A 20,024-nucleotide genomic window follows, 5' to 3' on the forward strand; every position below is an offset into this window, starting at 1 on the left:
TGGCGGCTCAGGTGAGCCCTGGAAACGGGGGAGTAGAGCTGGGCCTCCAGCTGCCTGCATGTATGTACCTGTTGGTCCCTCCTCCTGCCATCAGCTGGGAGAGCGGAGCTTCCAGGACTTCCTGTGGAGCAAGTTTCATGCAATTCAAAATGTCTGAGTATGGCCCTGCTGCCCTTAGGCTGGGCCAGGGCATTGCCACCACCCAGCCGAGGCCCTGGTCCCATCTCCAGCTGTAGCAGGTTATGGCAGATGGTCCCAAAAGTGCCTCCTGTATAAACAATTTTTTTTTTTAAGATTTTACTTATTTATTCATGAGAGACGCACAGAGAGAGGCAGAGACATAGCAGAGGGAGAAGCAGACTCCCTGCAAGGAGCCCGACGCGGGACTCCATCCCAAGACCTCAAGATCATGCCCTGAGCGAAAAGCAGATACTCAACCACTGAGCCACCCAGGTGCCCCTATAAACGAAAATTAATGAAGTTTTTTGCCTTTTGTTTTTAAGAAAGCAGCATTTAAGAATCAACCGACCATCTATGTTGTAGATAGTGATCCCTGGATACAGTAGGTCAGCTCAGGGCATCTGGGGCAGCTCACTGCCTTCAGAGCCTCTGTTGCATTTGATGAATGAGGAGGGGGTGTAATGATCCAGTCTTGGGGTGCTGTGAGATTTAGGCCAGTGTACAAAGATGCCCTGATCTGCCTGCCGTGTGTGGACACCCAGGCCTGGAAACACAGGCCCTTCCAGGTGGGGCAATGGAGCTGAGGCTGCCATGTCCCAGCAAGCTGCTACCACTCCACTCTACACAGGTGTTGCTGGTCCGCAGCACGGCCACAGTGCAATCAAGTCTTCACATTTTTCAAGAGAGACTGAAGGTCTGGGTTTTTACATGAAATCTCCCAGTTCTCAAATGGGGCCACCATGTCTAGCTTCTTTTGGGGCCAGGTCCTTAAGGCATTGCCTCTCCATCCTCCTGCCGCCCCCATCCCATTTCTCTGAAGGGTACACTGAGGCTTAGAGGAGCCAGATGACCCACCCAGCAGACCCCGAAGTCCCCAGATGGAAGTGGGCATTTCTCATGGTCACCGTTCCGTGGAGAGGCTTCTGGAAATCCAGCAAAGAGGAAAAGTGAAAACTCGTCTTGTTGCCAAAGGGAGGGGCCTCAAGAAATCCTGAGGCTGTGGGCATTGTTGTGTTCCCATAAATAGGCCCTTGCACAATAGGCCATTAGTTGTGTGTTCCCTCTGGGGTTTGAAATGAAACTGGTTTTCTTTTCCTTTAAAATGTGCTCTCCCCACCCACCCAGACGCAACTGTAGACACTGTCTGGCACAGATTCTTGGGCAACCTCAGTAACCTGTCCTTGGGGCTTCATCAGTGCTCTGAACCAGCCACCTCAAGAGTGGCCCCCGCCAGGCCCAAATTGACTTTTACTGAAAGATACTGGCAGGGCTGAGGTTGGTACATGCTTGGCAATTCCTGCCCCCGCCCCCCCCCCCCCTCTAGGAGGTGGAAGCAGGGGACCTTCAAAGAACAAGAGCTTTGGAGTTGGCCAGACGTGAGTTGGAATCCTGGCTAGAATATTAACCTTTCGGGGCCTTGGCGGCTTCAGTAAGATGGGTTATTTCCCCACCCAACTTTTCAAATACTTTGAACTGCACTGAGAAGTTGGAAGAATAGTTTATTGAATACGCATATTCCCTTGGATTTCACAGTTGTTAACATGTTGTCACCTTGGCTTTCTGTGTGTGCCAAACCATTTGCATGGTAGCTGTGGAACGCCAGTGACACCAGCACTTCAGTGTGTGCACCCAGCAACAAAGACATCCTCCTCTACAACCACAATGTGATTCTCTCTCAAGAAACCCGAAGTCCGTCTAAGACACAGCCTGCTTTCAGATTTTCCCCAGGTGGCCCGATACTGTCTTTTAAAACCTCTCCCTGCTGAAGGATTCTGGGGAGGTTCTGACCCTGTACTTTGTTGCCCTGCCTCTAGGGGTTTTTGAAGAGCCCGAGTTGTCTGTGTCCCAATGCACTCTTTGGGTCAGTCTGCTCTTTGTTCCTGACTACGTTCAGGTTGTGCGTGTTTGGAAGGAACCCCACAGAGGTGCTCTCTCACATCCTAGCGTATCACCTGGGACGCATGTGATTTAGTTTGCCCGCTGTGCACGGTGGAGCCATGATTGCTGGTAGAAGTGGTCATAAGCAGGGTCACGGGAGGGATGGACACGGGAGGGATGGAGACAGCCCATGGCCCAGAGGCGGCTAGTGTGAAGGGGGCCCGGAGCCATGCAGAGCTGTGGCCTGCATGGAGGAAACACCAAAGAAGTCCCTTTGAAAGTCAAGGCTAAGGCCCTGGTCTGGCAGCACTGCAGCAGAACTGGCTCTGTGGGGCCCAATCCAGGAGTGTCCTGCCCCTTTCCCACAGCCCTGTGGAGGCTAAGCCAGGGCTTGTGCAGGGAGGACCTGCTACTTCCCGAAGCCTACAGAGTCCACTGTCTCTGTCTGCCTCTCTGTCTCCCTGCTTTGCTCCAGCTGTGGCCCTCTCCTGTGGCTATCATCAGCCTTGAACCCCGGGAACTGGTTTCTGCCTCTCCCCAGCAGGATAAGGATGGCAGAGATGACTACAGAAAGTTAAGCAGTGTGACAGGGGCCCTACGTGCAATGGGGACAGGAAGGATAGGGTGACCACTCCTTTCCAGAGTGGAGTGGTAGGTACAGTGACTCTGGAGCTGGCTTGAAGGTGCAGGGTTTTTTTCCCAGGTAAAGGAAGGGAGGAAAGGCATTTAGGACACAGGGAACAGAGTACACTAATGCATGGAGGCTAGAAGGAGTATGGCATACCCTTTGCTTCTTCTAATGTGTGGCATGCTGTTCTAAATGCATTATATGTTACTAATTCGTTTAGTTTGGTGTGTTTAAAATGGTGATTTGGGAACAGTTTTTCAACGCAGTGGGACTTTTTTCCCAGAGTCTTACACGTAGTCAATCACAGCTGAACCCCTGGAGATGCTCCTTGCTGTTCACCTTCAGTCTGTGGCGTGAGACCTAAAGCCACTGCTTGGCATCTGGCCTTTATCAGGTCAGGATTCCTCAGCATCAGCACTGCTGACATTTGGGGCTGGGCCGTCCCTGCGGTGGGAGCTGCCCTGTGCATGTAGGATGTTTAGCAGTATCCCTGGCCTTGCTCGTTGGTTGCCAGTAGCACACCATGCTACCCCTCCCCACCTGCCCTCTCCTCTTGTAACAACAAAAAAGCTTCTCTCAACAGCACCAAGTGTCTCCTGCATGACCAGAACCCCTCTCCCCGCCGCCCCACCACCGCCGGTTAAGAACTACTGGTCTAAATAGATGGTAGAAGCTACAGTGGGCGGTATGCAGGCAGGGACACAGTGGGAAAGCTCTCCCAGGCAGCTGGTTGGAGAGTGAGAGACTGAAGGCCCCAAGCCTGGGGCAGTAGGTATGTGGAGAGCAGGGCAGGAGGCAGGGTGGTGGGCAGGCTGTGGTGACTGCATCTGCCGGGTTCAGGATGAGGAGGAGCAAGCAGGGGCATCCCCAACAGACCCCACCTCAGCCTCCTCTGGGTACCCCATGTCCAATGGGGTGGGCCTCAGGAATGCTTCAGGTCACAACCCACTCAGCCCAAGTGCCTGCACTGTCTAAACACAGTAGTGCTGTACCTACTTCCCGAAGGCCTTGTCTTCTGGAATATTCTCTGGGCTCTGAGGTGACGGGAGGCCCCTGAGAGCTGGACCCTGCACTCTCAAAGGGAGGGAGAGGCTTTTTCCAGCCTGGGGTGTGCCAGGAACATAGCACCTTTACCTGGATTCTTACAAGTTGAGTGAGACTTCCTTGAGAAATATTTGTTTGTTTAGCACTCTCTAAAACTGTCCAGTTTTTTAGCAGTTTGTGATTTGAGGGGGAAATTTGTGTTTTTCCATATGAATTTATACTCCCTAAGTAAAATCATCAGAGTAAAATGATTATTTGCTTTAACGTTTCAGGCAGTGGTAAGGGGAAATTTGCTAAGAACTGTCTCTTCAGAAAGCCTAATCTAACAAACAACCAGCAGTCTTAAGTACCTGAAAGTCCCAGAAATCAGAAGCCAGCCCCATATCCTATCACGGACAATCTTGGCTCAGGCAGTTCTACTAGATCTCATGTCTTAATCCCCAGTGCCCTGGACTGCTATGGCAGCTGGTCATGTGCCCCAAACCTTGAGACCTTGAAAGACACGTGTGAGTAACAAGAACCTCCCTGTGCATCAGTTCTCCCGTGTTCCAAATTCACCACATTAACCAAAACACCTAACATATTCAGAGAACCTTGGTAATTATTGTTATTAACGAAGGGGTGTGGCTGGCCTTCCCTGCCAAATGCTGGAGCACAAAACAGCCTGTGACCAGAGGGCCAGGCATAGTGCAGACTGCTGGCCAGCATTTGGCCCTTGCTGCTGCTGGCCAGCATTTGGCCCTTGCTGTATGCCAGACGCTGGTCCTCAATGCTTTACATAATTATATGATTTCATTCTTGGAATGGCCCTTGGAGTTGGGAACTGTTATAGGTTAAATCACTTGCCCCGGGTCTTATGCTGGGACGACCCTTCACCTTTGACACTACGTACAGCCCTCCTGGGAGAGACTGCGTTCAGGACAGAAGGGAACCAGTCCAGCACATGCTTTTGCAGGTGATCCGCACAGGTGCTTAGCATTGTGCCTGTGCGGTCAGTGCTTGCCCAGGGTTTGCTGCCATTGCCGTGGCTGCTGCTCCAGCAAGCTGCTGAGCTTTCCCCAGGATCCTTCTGGTCAGCAGGTGCACCTGGGGATGGCAGTGAGAAGAGCAACCACAATACTGGTCATTGCACCAATGTGAACCATCCTGAAGCTGAGGATTTGGTAGCCAGCATCTTGCTTGGTCTCCATGGTTATACATGTCTTGTTGAGGCCCTGTACAGGTTGCAAAACTGGGCACCAGAGAGGTAGTTAGGTCTGGACCCCACATTGTCCCACCACAAAGCCCTAGTCTTGGTGCTGAAAGAGGACTGGGAGACAGCAGAGTATAGGATTCCAGGGGGTACAGAGCCAGGCCGGCCAGAACAGGGACAAAACCTGGCACCCAGCATGTGCACTCAGGGCTCACCTAGCTCTTGCCCTCATCCTCCCCTGGGACCCTCTTACCAGGCCACACAACCACTTGGTTCTAGCTCCTGTCCCCAGGGAGCCACTCATGGTTCACATAGGGCCCAGCCCTGGGCCAGAGGAGCTTCTGCCACCTGCTAGTGAGTCAGGGACTTATAGCTCCTAGCTGAGGCTCCTGTGGCCCCATGTTTGTTTAATTATGGCTCAAAGGTTGGGATCACTGCCTGGACATCTCCAGGGAGCTCTCCTAATAGGACTGGGTCACTTCTGGATGGGATCAACCAGAAAGATCCAAATGCCATGTGTTAATCCTGAACAAGTTCTCACTCATAAAAGTTGCATGGTCTCAGAGAGAAAGCTTAAAAATCTGAAGATAAGAATGCCACCCAGAGCCTGCTCACCCAGTGACATCCAGTGGACTTTTGGTTACTTCTCCATCTAGGACTTTTTAAGGTATCATTTGGTGTGGACAGAAAGAGCCCAGGGCCAAGAATGAGAGTTTAAGCTCCCATATCATTAGCAGCTAAGACATTCGAGCAGCTCCTCTGCCTCCTTTGGGCTTATGTCTCTTCTGTGGAGTAGGATGACTGAGAGAACAGTGTGGAGCAATGTGTGTGAACCTGGCCCAGAGTTTGAAGTCGAGGACAGATTCAGTGATTGCATTGTTGTTTGGTACCATACCACTCACCCAGCTCACTCTGGCTCTTCCCTTGGGGTCAACCAGCTCACAGTGGGCCTTCCCTTCATTGCTGAGTCTTCCCTTAGGGTCACCTGTCATAAGAAGCTCTTCATGTTGGTGCATAGCCTCCCTAGCCCTCCTTCCAAAGGCTCCATGGTGCTGTGCAGTGAACGGTCCCACAGTTACTTCCCATCTCCCTCCTGGGTGTTTTCTGATTTTTTTTTCCTGTTATAGTTAACATCTAAAGTCATTTTTGACTTTTGCCTTTCACATACATTGGGCTTCAAATTTGGGTTGTTCTGTCCATGGACACTTCCTTACTGTCCCATAGATTAGTTTGCATGAGCGGATGAGGGGAGACTCTGGGAGACCCCACCCCAGTGCCTGGCAGGAGTGAGGCCCAGTAAATACAAACTGAATAGGGGCATGTTGGAAGTTGGCCAAGACATGTGAGTTCCTTCAGTGTTTGTGATTCACTATCAGAATTTTTAGGGATGCCTGGGTGACTCAGTGGTTGAGCATCTGCCTTTGGCTAAGGGTGTGATCCTGGGGTTCTGGGACTGAGTTCCACATCGGGCTCCCCGCAGGAAGTCTGCTTCTCCCTCTGCTTGTGTCTCTGCCTCTCTCTCTCTCTCTCTCTCTGTCTCTCTGTCTCTCTTGTGAATAAACAAATCTTTAAAAATATATATTTAAAGGGTGCCTGGGTGGCTCAGTGGTTGACTATGTCTGCCTTTGGCGTGATCCTGGAATCCTGGGATCGAGTTCCACATCGGGCTCCTGTGAGGAGTGTGCTTCTCCCTCTGCCTATGTCTCTGCGTCTCTCTGTGTCTCTCATGAATAAATAAATCTCTAAAAAAAAGATTTAAAAATATATTTTTTAAAAAAAGAGTTTTTAAATGTCTACATGGAAAACATTTATAGTTATTACTGTGTGCCAGGCATGGTTTGTATTTTGCTCATAACAATGTCATTTAATCTTCACCCCCAAATCTGAAGGAAGATGTTATTATAAAATTCCAGCTACTGAGATTTCCATTTTACCAATGAGGAAACAGGCACAGAGAGATACAGAAACATTCACACAGCCATGGAGCCCCAGCACTGGGATTGGAATCCAGGCCCTCGAGATCCAAGGTCCTTGCTCTTCCCCTTTTGCTCCTCACCTCTCGTCCACCTGCTCCACCTGGCCTGAGCTCAGGGTCCAAGGTGAATTCCAGAAGTTCCAGTTTGGGCTTGGCCCCTCTGGTTAAGGGGGTGGTTAAAGGAATGCCTTGGATCTCAGTTTTCCTATATAAGAATGGGGAGCATTCCCCACCTTCAGGGTTGTGATGAGTAAGTGAGAAAAATGTATATAATGTGCCTGGATCTGGTTAAAGGTCAGTAAGTCTGAGTTTTCTTTCCTCTGCACAGGGGCAGAGAGACAGTCATCTGGGGAGCCAAGCATAGGATAAGATCTGTAGTATTTGTGTTCAGTGAATTTAGTATTTGTGTTTCTCAGGAGATTGGTAAATGTACTAACTCCGCAGATGACCTCTTCCAGCATCTGGCTGTTGGTAAGCACTCTCTTCTGTGGCTTCCATAACCCTGGCCCAGAGTCCCTGACTTGTCATAGGAGGACATCAGACACTAGCACTCAGGAAGCTGCCGTGACTGTGACTGGCAGAGTCTAGGCTCCTGGAGCAGAGTCCAGGCTCATTCGCAGCCTCCCACTAGCCTTCTCCTCCACTCCTACCCTCTCTTGGCCATATGCTACCCTTTGGCCCTTCATAGGACCACAGTGGCTATCCCTCATTCTGTTGTTTGTGCAGGGTCACTTCACTGGGCATCAGCTCAGATGCCACCTCTGGTGTACCCTCCCTGCCTTCCTCCAACAGTGCCACGGTCACCCCTCCACACAGACAAATTGGATCCCAGCTTCATCCACTCCTGGTGCACAGCTGTGTGGGGAGCAAATCCAGGGGGAGGTCTCGGTCTTTACTGTCTTTGTCTGGGCCGCATGTACTAATTGCTCACTGATGAGTAAATGGGCGAGTGAGCATTCTGGTGATGCTCCAGACAGTTACCTGGATGGGATCAAGAAATGGAATAGTTGAAGTCTCCATTGCAGGTAACAGAACCATAACTCGTTGACCCATGTGCCTGAAAAAGTCCAGCGGTAGTGCTGTGTTCCAGGCATGGCTTAGCTTGGATCCCAGTGTCCTTAGGCTGAGCCCAGCCCTCCCCCAGGTGGCTGCCCCCAGGCTGGCTCCCTCATGAGTGGTCTTCCAGCTGTGAGTCTAGTGGAGAGAGAGAGAGAGATTCTCTTCCTGGTAGTCCCACCAAAGTAGAGCCCCATTCCCCTCTGCAAACCAGCACCCAGTCTGTGTCATGTCACCTCCTGGCACCAAGGGTGGATCCTTGCTTCCCCAAGGAAGGCCAGGGTCTATTGCAAGAATCAGCAGAAACAGCAAGTGTTTACTGCAAGCAGGTGTGCCCACTGATTGTGCCAGGCTGTCCTCACACTGAAGTGGCCTTGTCTTAACCCCTGACTTCTGCTCACCCTCAGGAGAGTGCCCTTTATGGGGCCCTTTGGCATCCTGGACTGACCTCTTTCCCTGGGCCCCCTGGACTGCTATGGCCTCTTGCCTGTCTCCCTGGTCACCTCCCCTAGGCTGAAGGCCCCAACTGAGTCTCCTCATGTCCCCAGCACCCCATACAGTTAGCTCCGACTAAGCTCTCTTTTGTCAGGTCCATGCATGGTGGGCTCTAGAAGAACCATGTCCCCTCAGCTGTTGTAAACCTTCCTCTCCTTGATCGCAATGACTGGCCCAATTGCAAGGATAATATCATTTATTCTCATCAGCCCTGCTATGCTGACTTGTGAGGTGGAAAAGCAGTAAGGATATCACAGCCTGCCAGTTTGCCTAACTAGGTCTCAGAAGTCTTCAGCAGACTGGGCAATATTTGCCCTGAAAAACAGGGCAGAATTTCCCACTAGAACCTGTGGCAGGTATAGATGATTGTTCTGGCCCTAGACCACCCTACTGTCCTCCTCCTGTTCCAGCAGGGGACACCCTTTCACACATGAGTCAGAGTCTGTTTCCAAATGAGATGTTTTAGGAGGTTTGAAACAAAATCATAGACTGTTTTTTTTTTATAACCTAAAAGTAATAGCACTATTCATTTAGGAAATTCACGTTTAAAGAAAAGTAAAAAGAAGGGAAACAGGTCTCCCATAGTCCCATCATTAATATTTTCACTTGGTTTCCTCTGCCTTTTCTCTGCAAAGGCTGATTTTTATGTAGTGGAGAGGATGCAGTGTATACAGTCTTGTATTCTGATTCTTTTCAATCAGTATTATCAATCATATTATCATGTAAGATTTACTTCCTCTTGTGTTTTACTCTGTAGGCTTCAGGGCATTGAGTTGTGCATTGACTAAGAGCCTGGGTCCTGTCCTTGGACCAGAGCTTGGCCCACAACCAGAACCTTTACTTACCAGGTTTATAACCTTGGGGAAGTGCCTGGGCCTCTCCAAGCTGTAGTTCCCTCATCCATAAATTGGGGATAACAGGTATGCCCTACATGGGATGCTCCACCATCTAAGTGCATGGTAAAATGGGCAAGCATATATAACACTCAGCGCAATGCCTGGCACACTTCGAGCATAGTGTGAACTTAGCTGTTGTCACCATTAACGTGACCACCATCTCAATGGTGGTGTGACGCAGTCCCCACCACCGACCCTGGCCAGTACTACAGGTTACCCAGGCATCTGTTGCACATTCGGGTGTTGACAACTGCTCGACCTAAACAGCATTGCTGGCAACATCTTTGTGTGTAAATCTGTCTTTAAATATAAGGTGTTTTTCTTAAGATAGATTCTCAGAAGTTGAATTGTCTGATTTTTAAAAAGAAAATAAAAACATTTAAAATGTTCTTGAAAGTTCCTGGCAGAGTGATTTCCACAAGTGGCCCATCATTTTATACTCCTGTCAGCCCTGTGTGAGGGCATCTGTTCCTCCACCACCACAGCAGCACTGGCTGCCCCTGTGTTCTTTATCCTTGCTAATTTGACACATGGAAAATGGCATCTGGGTGTTTTCATTTGCATTTCTTTGGTAACTATTTTGCCATATCTTTAAAGAGGCCTAGAAAAGAAGGTAAGTGGAGAAAAGGGTGCAGTTCCCTGGGCATGCTTATAAAGACCTCCCAGAATTCTCCACTTTGGCCTCCTACCCTGGGGTCTGAGTACCTCTTAGATTCTGACCTTCAGATCCCCAAAGTTTAAATGTAAACTCTGTCTCTCCAAGGCCCTGTGCAGGCATCTGCCCAGATGGCCCTTCGTCCACCATGGCACCCACATCTCTGGTCCAAAGGTCTCTTTCACCCAATGCAAATCCCTCGGTGCCAGGTTCTAAGTCCTGAACCCAAGCCTAGGCTCTGTCCCCAGGCAGGCCAGCTACATCACGGGTAGGCAGCTTCATCACCCCACTGGCCAGGGCCGTGGAGGTGATCTGTCTGAGATCATGCAGGAGGGAGCCAAGGACTTGGGGCAGGGGTCTTCTCCAAGCCCTTAAAGGATGAATTGCCCTTTGCTGGATTCAAGGACCACCTGTGAAGCCCCTGAGGGCAGGGTCTGTGTTCAATCTGCGCACCAGTAAATCCCCAGAGCCCTGTACTGCCTAAGGAAGGAAGGCAGGCTAGCACACTCAGCCTGTTGGGAGGCACAGAGGGGGAGGCAAAGGGGCTTGGTGTGAGGCTTGGGGGTGGGCTGTTCGGGGCTCACTGCCAGGCACTAGAGAGCTACCACGGGTCTTGGGCAAAGAAGGCCAGGGTCAGAGGTATGTTCGAGGATGATGATGGTGCTGGGGTTCCGGGAGGTTGGCAGACTGCTGGTGGGAGCCCCTGAGAGTTCACAACAAGCATGGCAGAGCAGACACGAGGCAAGAGGTTTTAGGCAGCCCCTGAGCTCCAGGCTAGCTGCTGGCCCCGATGATAGCAGTCTATCCCCAGCTATCCCCACATCAGCCCCACGGGGCTCCAAAACCAACTTTGTTAGGGGCAGCTCTGGACAGCCCCAGTGACCCCAAGGGGAGGGTGGGCTCTGTCCCAGGCTCAGGTACTGCGCTGGGTTGTGCTCTACACAGCAGGCCAGCCAGCCAGGGAGACTCTAGAAAGCACTTGGCTGGGAGAAAAGAGAGTGGAGGAGAGTTGAGGGATGAGAGCGGAGGCTTCAGAAACTCCCTATAAAAATGAAAACAAGCCATCCATCTTCCTCACTGGCGTCTTACCCTGATGGTGGCCTTTATGGATCTTGCCCCATGTCTGTAGGGAAGGCGGCTCTGAAACCTAACCCTGCTGCAAGCTAGTGTTGCCAACCTGCCACCTCCCACCCCGCCCCACTTTCTAGAGGGACCGCCCCTGACAAGAGCCAGCCTCTCCTGGAAGCCATCCTGATGGAGGAGGACCTTTCACCAAGAGCAGAGAGCACTTTGGGGTGTCTTTTTTTTCCCCCAAACCAATGACCAACCTCCTCCCCCTTTGGCCATTGAAGTATTTCAAAGCAATTGTAAAAATTATATGAACCCCATCGAAGAACTGTTACAACAATGTTTATACCCAGTGTTTGAAACAAAGACAATGATATTATAAATAATTGTAGATGATGAAGATAGGCAAGGAAAAATAACATCATTAAAAGAATTTTACAAGACAGACCGTTCACAAAGATGGATGGAGTAACACAATACGTTAAAAATATCTGCAATTAACATAAACACAGCGCAGTGGACAGAAACCATCTGCCGGCCAGCCTCGCCCTGGGCATGGTCCCATGTCATCCACACAGGGTGCTCCCAAGGACTTCTCACTGTGACCATTGTGAGCATAGGGCCCCCAGGAAGAGGTCCTCTAGGGTGTGTGCCCCAGCAGCACATAGAGGCCTGTGGCCAGGGACCCATTTAGAAGAAAGTTCACAAAGCAAGGGAAATGGGACTGGGCAAGTATTTTCTTTGGGGTCTTAGAGCTTACTCCAGGAGCCCTGCCCCAACCTCATCAGCTATTCCCATGGCACCCACTGCTGCATAGCTTTGACACCACCTTATATCCCCAGGATGAGGAAAGGTCCTATGACAACTGGTGCTTCTCAGGCCAAGTGTGTAGGGAGCAAGGAGGTAATAACTTGGGTGGTAGCAGACACTGAAGACCCGGCTTGACTTGGTCACAGTCTCTTTATGACACACACATATACCCAGCCAGCCCTGGGACAGCTGTCTGAGCCTGGCTTCGTGCTCCCTAGTGGGCAGATGAAGAAGCTGAGAGCAGAGGAGCAAGGGCCTAGGCAGGGACTGCCCAGAGCACAGCTTATGACCTCACAACTCACGTCTCTGCACCTTTTCTCCTTTTAATGAGTATTTGTTTTTCTTAAAAAAAAAAAAAAAAATTGTTTGTAACCCTGAAAAACGTTAGCCATACAGAACAGAATATAGCAATGTCATACAGATATGGACATCTGTCACGTTTCAAATTTCTCAGTACCCCCCCTCTTTTTTTAAGAAATAGAATATCACCAGTAAAGAGAAGGCCCCCCACCCCCATAAGCTGGGGATCTTGTGCTCATGGGCGTCTGTATTCTGGCCACACACAACTGCGTCCAAATAGCGTCATGGTTTCTTGTGTTTTCGGTTTTCACATGCATGGTCTCGCACTGAACCAAGTATTGATGGAACAGTAGCTGTTCCAGTCCATGGCTCTGGGTGACTTGTTTGACTGCTATATGTTACCTCATAGTCTGAATAGCAGCATGGTGGGTATACCTGTCTCCTGTCTGGGACAGGTGGACTGTTTCCACTCTTGCCCTCTACTGAGCAGTGTCAGCATTTCTATAGGTAGGCACAAGGAAGCTTGATTGTCTGGTCCTAGAATGTGTGCAGCTGTGGTAACACAAGGGCCTGCCAGCCTCTCCTCTGAGCTCACCCCACTGGCCCGTGCCTTACTCTGCTCCCCATTTCTTGCCAGTGAAGGAAGCAGTCACTGGGATTTTGGAGCAACTTTCTCCCCAGATGCTTCTGTTCAGCCAGGTTTCTCGGAAGCCCAAGATTGGTCCTAAATATCGGGCCTTTGTGGGAATCCTTCTAGCCTCCCCCAAGAGAGCAGACCTGGAGGTTCTCATTGGCTCTTGGAGGTGAAGGGAACCCTGAGTGTTCAATTGGGAATTGGGCCCCTGGTTTCCTCCTCTGATTTCTGCCAAAAGCCATTTCCCATCTGTAACTTGAAGTCAGATCCCTATGTTTTCCTAAGCCTTCCTGGTGGCTGCTTCATAGATCTGGAGCCTATCACATTACCTAAAGAAGAAGAAGAATGTGCAAATGAGGTGAGCTGGAATCTAAAAGCAACTGTCAGTGCCAGGTATGTAGCTGGCACCCCTCGACCTAAGTGCTCATCTTCAATGTTGTTAGAAAGGGAATTGCTGGTTGCTGCAGACTGACCCCAGGAGCTGGGCCTTGCCCCAGAAAGGGGGCGATCTCTCTGAGGCAAGGGTAGGTTTTGGGCAAGGCCTAAGCATTGCCAGGCTTGGCCTCTAGTAGTTGGGCCAGGACCAGTGGGGACCTTGGGAAAGCCGCCTGCATTGTACCTCCAGGCTCTAGAGTCCGAGGCTTGCTCAGTCATTGTTGTTCACCTCTTCCATGCTACACCCTTGGCTTAGGCTAGGAACTAAATGGCAAGAGAAGTTGCTCTGTCCCTGCCTTCCCAGAGCTCAAAGGGGTGGTCAGACGGCCCCGAGGTGGCTCGTGCTTCCAGACAAATGGGCACCATGGAAGAAGAGGGCAGGCATGATAGGAAAAAGGCAGTCTCATAGGCCTTAGATGAAACCAAGGGGAATTTAGATGAAGCAGCATTATAGTGAGGAGGTCTGTGCAAAGGCCCTGAGATAGGTAAGACGGTGAACATCAGGGTGAGAAGATCCAGTTGGCTGGGCCCAGGGGCCAGAGTGAGCTGCCTCAGGAAATGCAGTGAGAGTGCTTGGCATAGCTAACTCATGCCAGGGCCTGGTGTGGACTTGATCCACAGCATCAGGACAGGAGAAGCCATTAGAGACAGGCCACTTCCTAGGCGTCCTCACACTCATTCCCCAAATTGTGACAAAGGATAAAGTCCCTGGCAGTTTTTGGCCTCCCAGTAAGCCCTCTGGGTTGCCATGGTAAAGAAATCTAAGGCCTCAAAGCAGAAAGCTCCCTTCCAACTCCTGGATTTTGAGGTGCCTCTCCTGGGAAAATAGGGTGCTAACTGGAGGCTGGACCTGAGGCCTTGTGCCTGCTGAGGGTAGACACGTAGCTGAGAGCCAGAACGTAGGGCTGAGGAGGAGGCAGCATGCCCAGAGCCAAGATGCTGGCAGCCTTGACCAGGCCCCAGGATGCAGGTCCCTGCAAACTGGTACAGGCTCTGAAAGAGACGTGCCTACCCTCCTCCCCCATGCCCCATTCCCACCTGAGACAGTGCAGACCAGCAGGAGATTGTAGGGGCTCTATGTGTGTGCAGATGTATCTCAGTCTGCGTGTCCACAGGTGTAAGCGTGAGTCTGTGCCAGTGCGAGTCTGTGCCCATGAGTATGTGTGTGTGTTGTTTTTTTCACAGAAGGGAGGTGAGTGAGAGGCCAGCTTCCTGACAGGGCAGTTATAAAACATTCATAAAACTTTTATTGGACTTGCCACCCTTCCAGATAAATATTTTTCGATTTTATGAGCTTGTTTTAGGGCCTTGAGCTTAATCATGGCTTTGTAGCAGCCTTTTAAAAAAATTAAATATTGTTTTGGCAAAAGGAGCCCCCTTCCCCCCCCCCCCCTGCCAAAGGCAGCCTGCACTCTGAGCTCATAAATTCCTGCCACTCTCAACTCTTGCCCTTTCTCCCTCTGTGTCCTCACAGCCATACTAGGATGAACCTGGGGGGAAAAAAAGCAAAGAGAAGAAGAAAAAATAAGTACCACCTCCCCAGCCCTCCCCAGCCTTGTGCTGAAGGGGCACTCAGCCCAGCTCACGGCCATCTACAAAAGGCAGCCGGCAAAGGGTGCAGACGGGTACCGCCTGCTTTCTCCCTAAGAGGGGCAGCTGCTGTGGCTGGTGAGGGTGAGCTGTGCATAGCCCCCAGACCCCACCTCCTCACAGCCCCCTCCTCCAGCCACACCAGCATCCTCCTTGCCCCATGAGGTCTTGAGCGAAGCCCCCACTGGCTTCCCCCTCAAATATTTGCAGCCAGCTCCTGGTCCTCCAGGCTTCAGACCAGCCTAGCAGAGCACCCATCCAGAATAGCACCCCTACCTTGGGCCCAGTGTTGTCCCTTGCTACTTTATTGTACTGCCTTCACAGCACAGTCCACAACATCCTCCCTCATCTGTGTGTTGGTCATCTAAGTCGGTCCCCTCTGCAAACATTACCTGTAGACTGCTACGTCCCCCACACCTAGAGCAGGGCCTGGTACACAGTAAGTACTCGAAAGACGTCTGTGCTATTGTGCTGACTGATGGGTACACGGTACACACGAGGGTGGTAGTGTTTGTGGTGTAAGGATAAAAATGACTAATATCGTTTAGAACTTGCTTTGTGCTGGACACTGTTCTAAGTGCTTTACATTCTGTTAACTCACCTAGGCCTTACAGCAACCCTGTAAGGTAAGTTCTAGTACTGCTCCCACTTTTCAGATGAGGACACTGAGCCATAGAGTCCAGTGTCTTCCATGAAGCCCCACAGTTGATCTAAGCCCAAACTAAGGTTTGGGTCCTGGCAGTCTGAGTGTACAGCCTAAGCTCTGGCCATCTCCTGCGGGAGAGCAAGACTGAGACAGCGAGCCCATGCCCTTTACATCACCACAGCCTATACTGAGCCCTGTCTAACAGATATCAGCCAGCAGTTGGTGCTGCGAAGTCAGGGGTAGGGGGCTCAGGCTCAGAGGCTTATCCTGCTGGATTGTCAATACGAGTGTCTACCGGGGACAGGCAGGTCACAGAATGAAGGGAGCCAATCTCAATTCAAGTAAAAGAAGCAGGGTTTGGCAGTAAATACAGAGTAGCTGGTGGACCTGCCTCACCCCACTGCAGCAGGATGGCAGTGTGAGGACAGGTCCTCTGGCTTTTCAAGACAAACTAGAAATTCAGAATTGCATGTCAAATGTCCTGAGTTTGATGGTGAGGGAGTCATTCAAATATTTCAGAAATCTTGTGGAGGCTGGTTTCTGCTCTCAGGCTGGCATTTTTCTTCTTGGTCTCTGATGACAGTGTGAGCCCCGGGAAGGAGGGCCCAGGTGCCTCTGTCTGCAGGCACAGAGAGAAGCAATAGCCAGGCTGGCTCAAAGGGAACCACTCTCGGAGGAGGTGGCACTGAGTTCAGCCTTGAAGGTGGGAGTGGTGATCTAGGGAAGGAAGTTTCAGGCAGAAAAAGCTATGGCTATTGCTTGGGAGAGAGGACATTCTGTGCCCAAAGCACCTGGGCTGTTGGGGGGCACTGGACAGGGCATGGGATGCCTTGATACCTGAAGAGGTCAGGGATCCTCCTTGATGGATGGTGGGTCCTTGAAGAGTCTTTGGCAGGAGCCTGATGAAGCCTCCAGAAGATCCCATGACCCACTTTGTAAGGGGCAGGATCACAAGGTCCAGGATGATGGGGTGACCCAGAATGGAGGAGGCAGAGAGATAAGCAACAGGCCAGACCAGACTCGGTGACCAAGTAGCCATGAGGCTGAGGGAGATGCTCAGGACCCAGCTGGGCCTAAGTGACCTTACTTACTCACATGGGCCTCACAGCAACTCTGGCAATTCAGTGGGCATGGTGTTGTCCCCCCTATGTCTCACTCTCAGCAGGCATGCACAGTTGCTTGCTGGGGAGAGAATAGAGGGCGTAGAACCTGAAGCAGCTGGAGGCCTCTGTGCCTGCAACTGATGCCAGAGAGGGGACATGACCAAAGTTAAGAACTCATTGAGAGACAATGCCCAGAGAACAGAGCTTCCACTTCTTCATTTTGCTACCACATCCCCAGCATCTACTGGACTGAGTGCACCAGGGATTTTCTTAGCCCTCCCCACAGTCTCGTGGGGAAGGTGGTGTTATCCCAAGTCCCAGAGGAAACAGCAGAGGATCAGAGTCATGCAGGGCACACAGTAGCATCAATGGCAAGGCAGGGTCCCAGGCTCCCAACACCCTCACCTTCTCTGGCAGCCCATATGGGGTCTTGTTTGAGTGTGTGGCTTCTGCAAACCCCACAGCGCTCAGGGATCTGAGAAGGGGCACTAGCTGGCAAAGACAGCCTCTTTGGCATCTCCCTGGGCCACCCGAAGCCATGATGGGCAGTCTGGGTTCCTCCAGCGCTCCAGACAGCCCTAGGGTTCACCATCCACGGGGCTACTGTAGCTCAGACCTGCAACAAGACCCAGGAAATGAGAATGCTCCCAGGCCAGGCAGGCAGCCTCGTTGAGGTTGGCTGAGTCTGTCGTGGGAGGCACTGATTGCAGGGTGGGGGCCCCATGCCCTGTCTGAAGCGGCAGTGCATGCTTGCCTCAGGCCACCTGTTGCCTTTGGAATGTGAGCCTGCATTTTTAAATGTTGGTAACCAGTCCACAATTTTTAAAGCCCCTCTAGGGGCCACATTTGACCCACAAAAAGCCACCTATAGCCTCAGCTATAGAGTGTGTAGGACATCCTCACACAGCTCAGTGAGCCGTGCCAGGTGCCAGGTCCCCACAGTTTGGCTGGGTCCCATGCCCACACTGCCCGTCTCACATGCACTGACTTGGTAGCTTTGAGTCCCTTTCTACCCAAGTCGCTGACCAACCTTGGCAATCATGAGAATCCACAGCCAAGCCCTGAGACTGGCCTTGAGCGCAGTGCTCCCAACTCCCCAGCTGCAGCTGGACAGATGGACAGGAGGCAAGGAGGCTCTGACAGGCATGTTGGTCTGTGGAAGGAGCACCCAGGAAACAGCTCGAGCAGCAGTACCCCTAGCATGCTGCGCGGACCTCCCTGGAGTGTGCAAGAGGATTCATGACAATATTCAAACAAGCCTACAAACAATGTTGCCAGGCATGTGTCTGCTTTAATATTATGCATTCTGTGGTGACAGGGATGCTGCATTTCCATTTATGGTAGCTTATAACATTTTATAATTGAATAAATGAGTTGATTTAAAGAAATATTCAGTAAGTTAAAAAGGTGGTGGCAAAATTAGCAACATGGAAACGAGATTTGGGAAACCCTGGGTAGGTCATCCAGGAATTTTAATGGTGACGAGGGACTCAGATGGCCTTTACAAGGCAGCTGAAATTTAGATCAGGGAGAGATAGAGTGCCAGATGAGCCAGAAAACAGGGTGCTCTATCCCTTTGCACATGTTGCTATGAATGAATGAGCCGTCAGGCACTGCCCACCAGTCCCCTGCAGCCCCTGGCTCACTTCTCTTCCTCCAGCCACATAAGCAGCTGAGGGACCTGGTGACAGCTGAGACTGGTGGGAGGGGCTGTGTAATGGCAGGTGATACCATGATTTCAGAGGGAAGCAGACTCTGTGGGAGCTGTGGCCAGAGGCCAGGCCTCCCTGACAGCAGCGGGGAGCAGGCCCAACCCAGAGCTTCATACTCTGTGTTCTCCACCAGGGCACGGGTGCCTGGCCCAGGGGGCCATGGGTGACCTAGCCACTCTAATGGGCACCCTTCTCCTTCCCCAACGCTGGACCTTGCCACAGGGCAAGGAACTGTGGGTGGTTTGCTTAGGAAAGAGACAGCAGCTCTGCCCCTTCTTCCCCACACATGCTTGAGTTTTCCTTGGATAAAAATGCCCACATATCCTGGCAGTTCTCACTGTTGTAGCTAGTCTTTAAGAAAAGAAAGTAAAAATCCTCTTCAAAGTGACTGAAATGAAGACATGTGACCATGTCTCTACCAGCTGAGGAAACCAAATGTGAGACAGTCACTGGTTTCTGCTCGTTTCATCTCCAGAGAGGGAAAGGACAGTTCTGAATCACTTCGGCTTGGTCCAGGCCATGGAGCAGGCCAGACAGGACCCTGCCTGCACCGTTGAAACCCTCCCTGCTCAGAGGAAATTCCCTGCTCAGTGCTACCATCCCATTTACCCTTTCCACTGCCCACATGATGAGGACCATGGTCCTCATGCCACAGACTTGGCCGTGAAGGCTCTGAGAGTCATGAAGCTGGCCTGAGGCCACCCAGCTGGTAATAGGGAAGCCCAGCACCAGCTCCCTGTCCAGGGGCTCTGGAAGTCCTTCTGCTTGCAGGGCCTGTCCACACAGCACAGAGGACTCCCTGGAAGAAGTGGTCTCAGCTGGCCTTTTCCAGCTGTGGGGTTGGAAGAGGCACTGAGCCTAAGTATCTAGACCTGAGGAAGATCAGGGGCAGAGACCTGGGTCAGGTATCTGGGAGCTAAGTGGAAAATGAGGTAGATCTAGGAGACAGGAGACTCTGAATCAACTCAGCCTATGAGGACAAAGGCCCACCCAACTGTGTCTCCAGGAACTGGGCTCCCCTAAAACTGCACAAAAGTAATTTGAGTGGATACTCCCACATTCTCCCCTCCCTGTTCTGCTCAGCACTAGAAATTGTTAACACAGGGGATCACTTGGGGGCACTGAGCAAAGCCCTGGTCCTTTGACTTAGACAGAATTCCTCTATGTTCCTCCCTCCACTCTTGGGCCCTCTGGAGCCCCCTCAAAGCTTCCATGGGACCCCACGCCCCCTGCCTTTGCACTGTATCCATCAGTCTGACCCACTGGGCATAGGGTCAGCATCTTGGGTGGCTTCCTGCCAGCCCTGGAAGCCTACCACTTTCCCAGCTCCTGCTGCCAATGCAAGCAGTCACCCTCAAGGCCTTAGCCACAGTCCACCCACCCATGTGTGGGGTGGTCGTTGTACTCCCTGAAGGTGGGGGAGTAAGTGCACAGTGGCCTTCGATGGCAACAGCCAGAGGGGTCATTGTTCCCGAGAAGGGATCTGGGACAGGATGTTGTTCTTTCCACAGCTCTCTCCCCTGACTTGCTACGGTGCGTTTATTCATCCTGTCATTCATTCATTCAGAATCCACTGAGGCCCATGCCCACCTCCACCCCGGTGGCTTCTCATGGCTCACAGCCTCCAGGCCTGAGAGGCGGCTGGCCCTACCAAGCTCCTCACTCTCCCTGCGCCACCACCACACCAGCTTTAAGTCACTTCCCCCCAAGCCCCAGCCTCTTCCCTT

The 20,024-nt window shown here is 51.6% G+C and overlaps 1 protein-coding gene across 10 annotated transcripts in view; it reads left to right on the forward strand.

The window, feature by feature from the left end:
• Positions 1-20,024, forward strand: part of EEFSEC (eukaryotic elongation factor, selenocysteine-tRNA specific) — a 265,603-nt gene that overhangs the window by 227,571 nt on the left and 18,008 nt on the right. Inside the window, exon 9 of one of the 10 annotated variants that reach the window (XM_077857605.1) lies at positions 1,770-9,720. The exons of the other annotated variants lie outside the window; for them this stretch is intronic. Within the exon in view, the coding sequence (XP_077713731.1) occupies positions 1,770-1,848 (79 nt within the window). The 3' untranslated portion in view covers positions 1,849-9,720. Of the gene's footprint in view, positions 1-1,769; positions 9,721-20,024 lie in introns of those variants that run through there. 10 annotated transcript variants of the gene reach the window in all.

Source organism: Canis aureus, chromosome 19, assembly GCF_053574225.1.
Source record: "Canis aureus isolate CA01 chromosome 19, VMU_Caureus_v.1.0, whole genome shotgun sequence".
Classification (NCBI taxonomy): domain Eukaryota; kingdom Metazoa; phylum Chordata; class Mammalia; order Carnivora; family Canidae; genus Canis; species Canis aureus.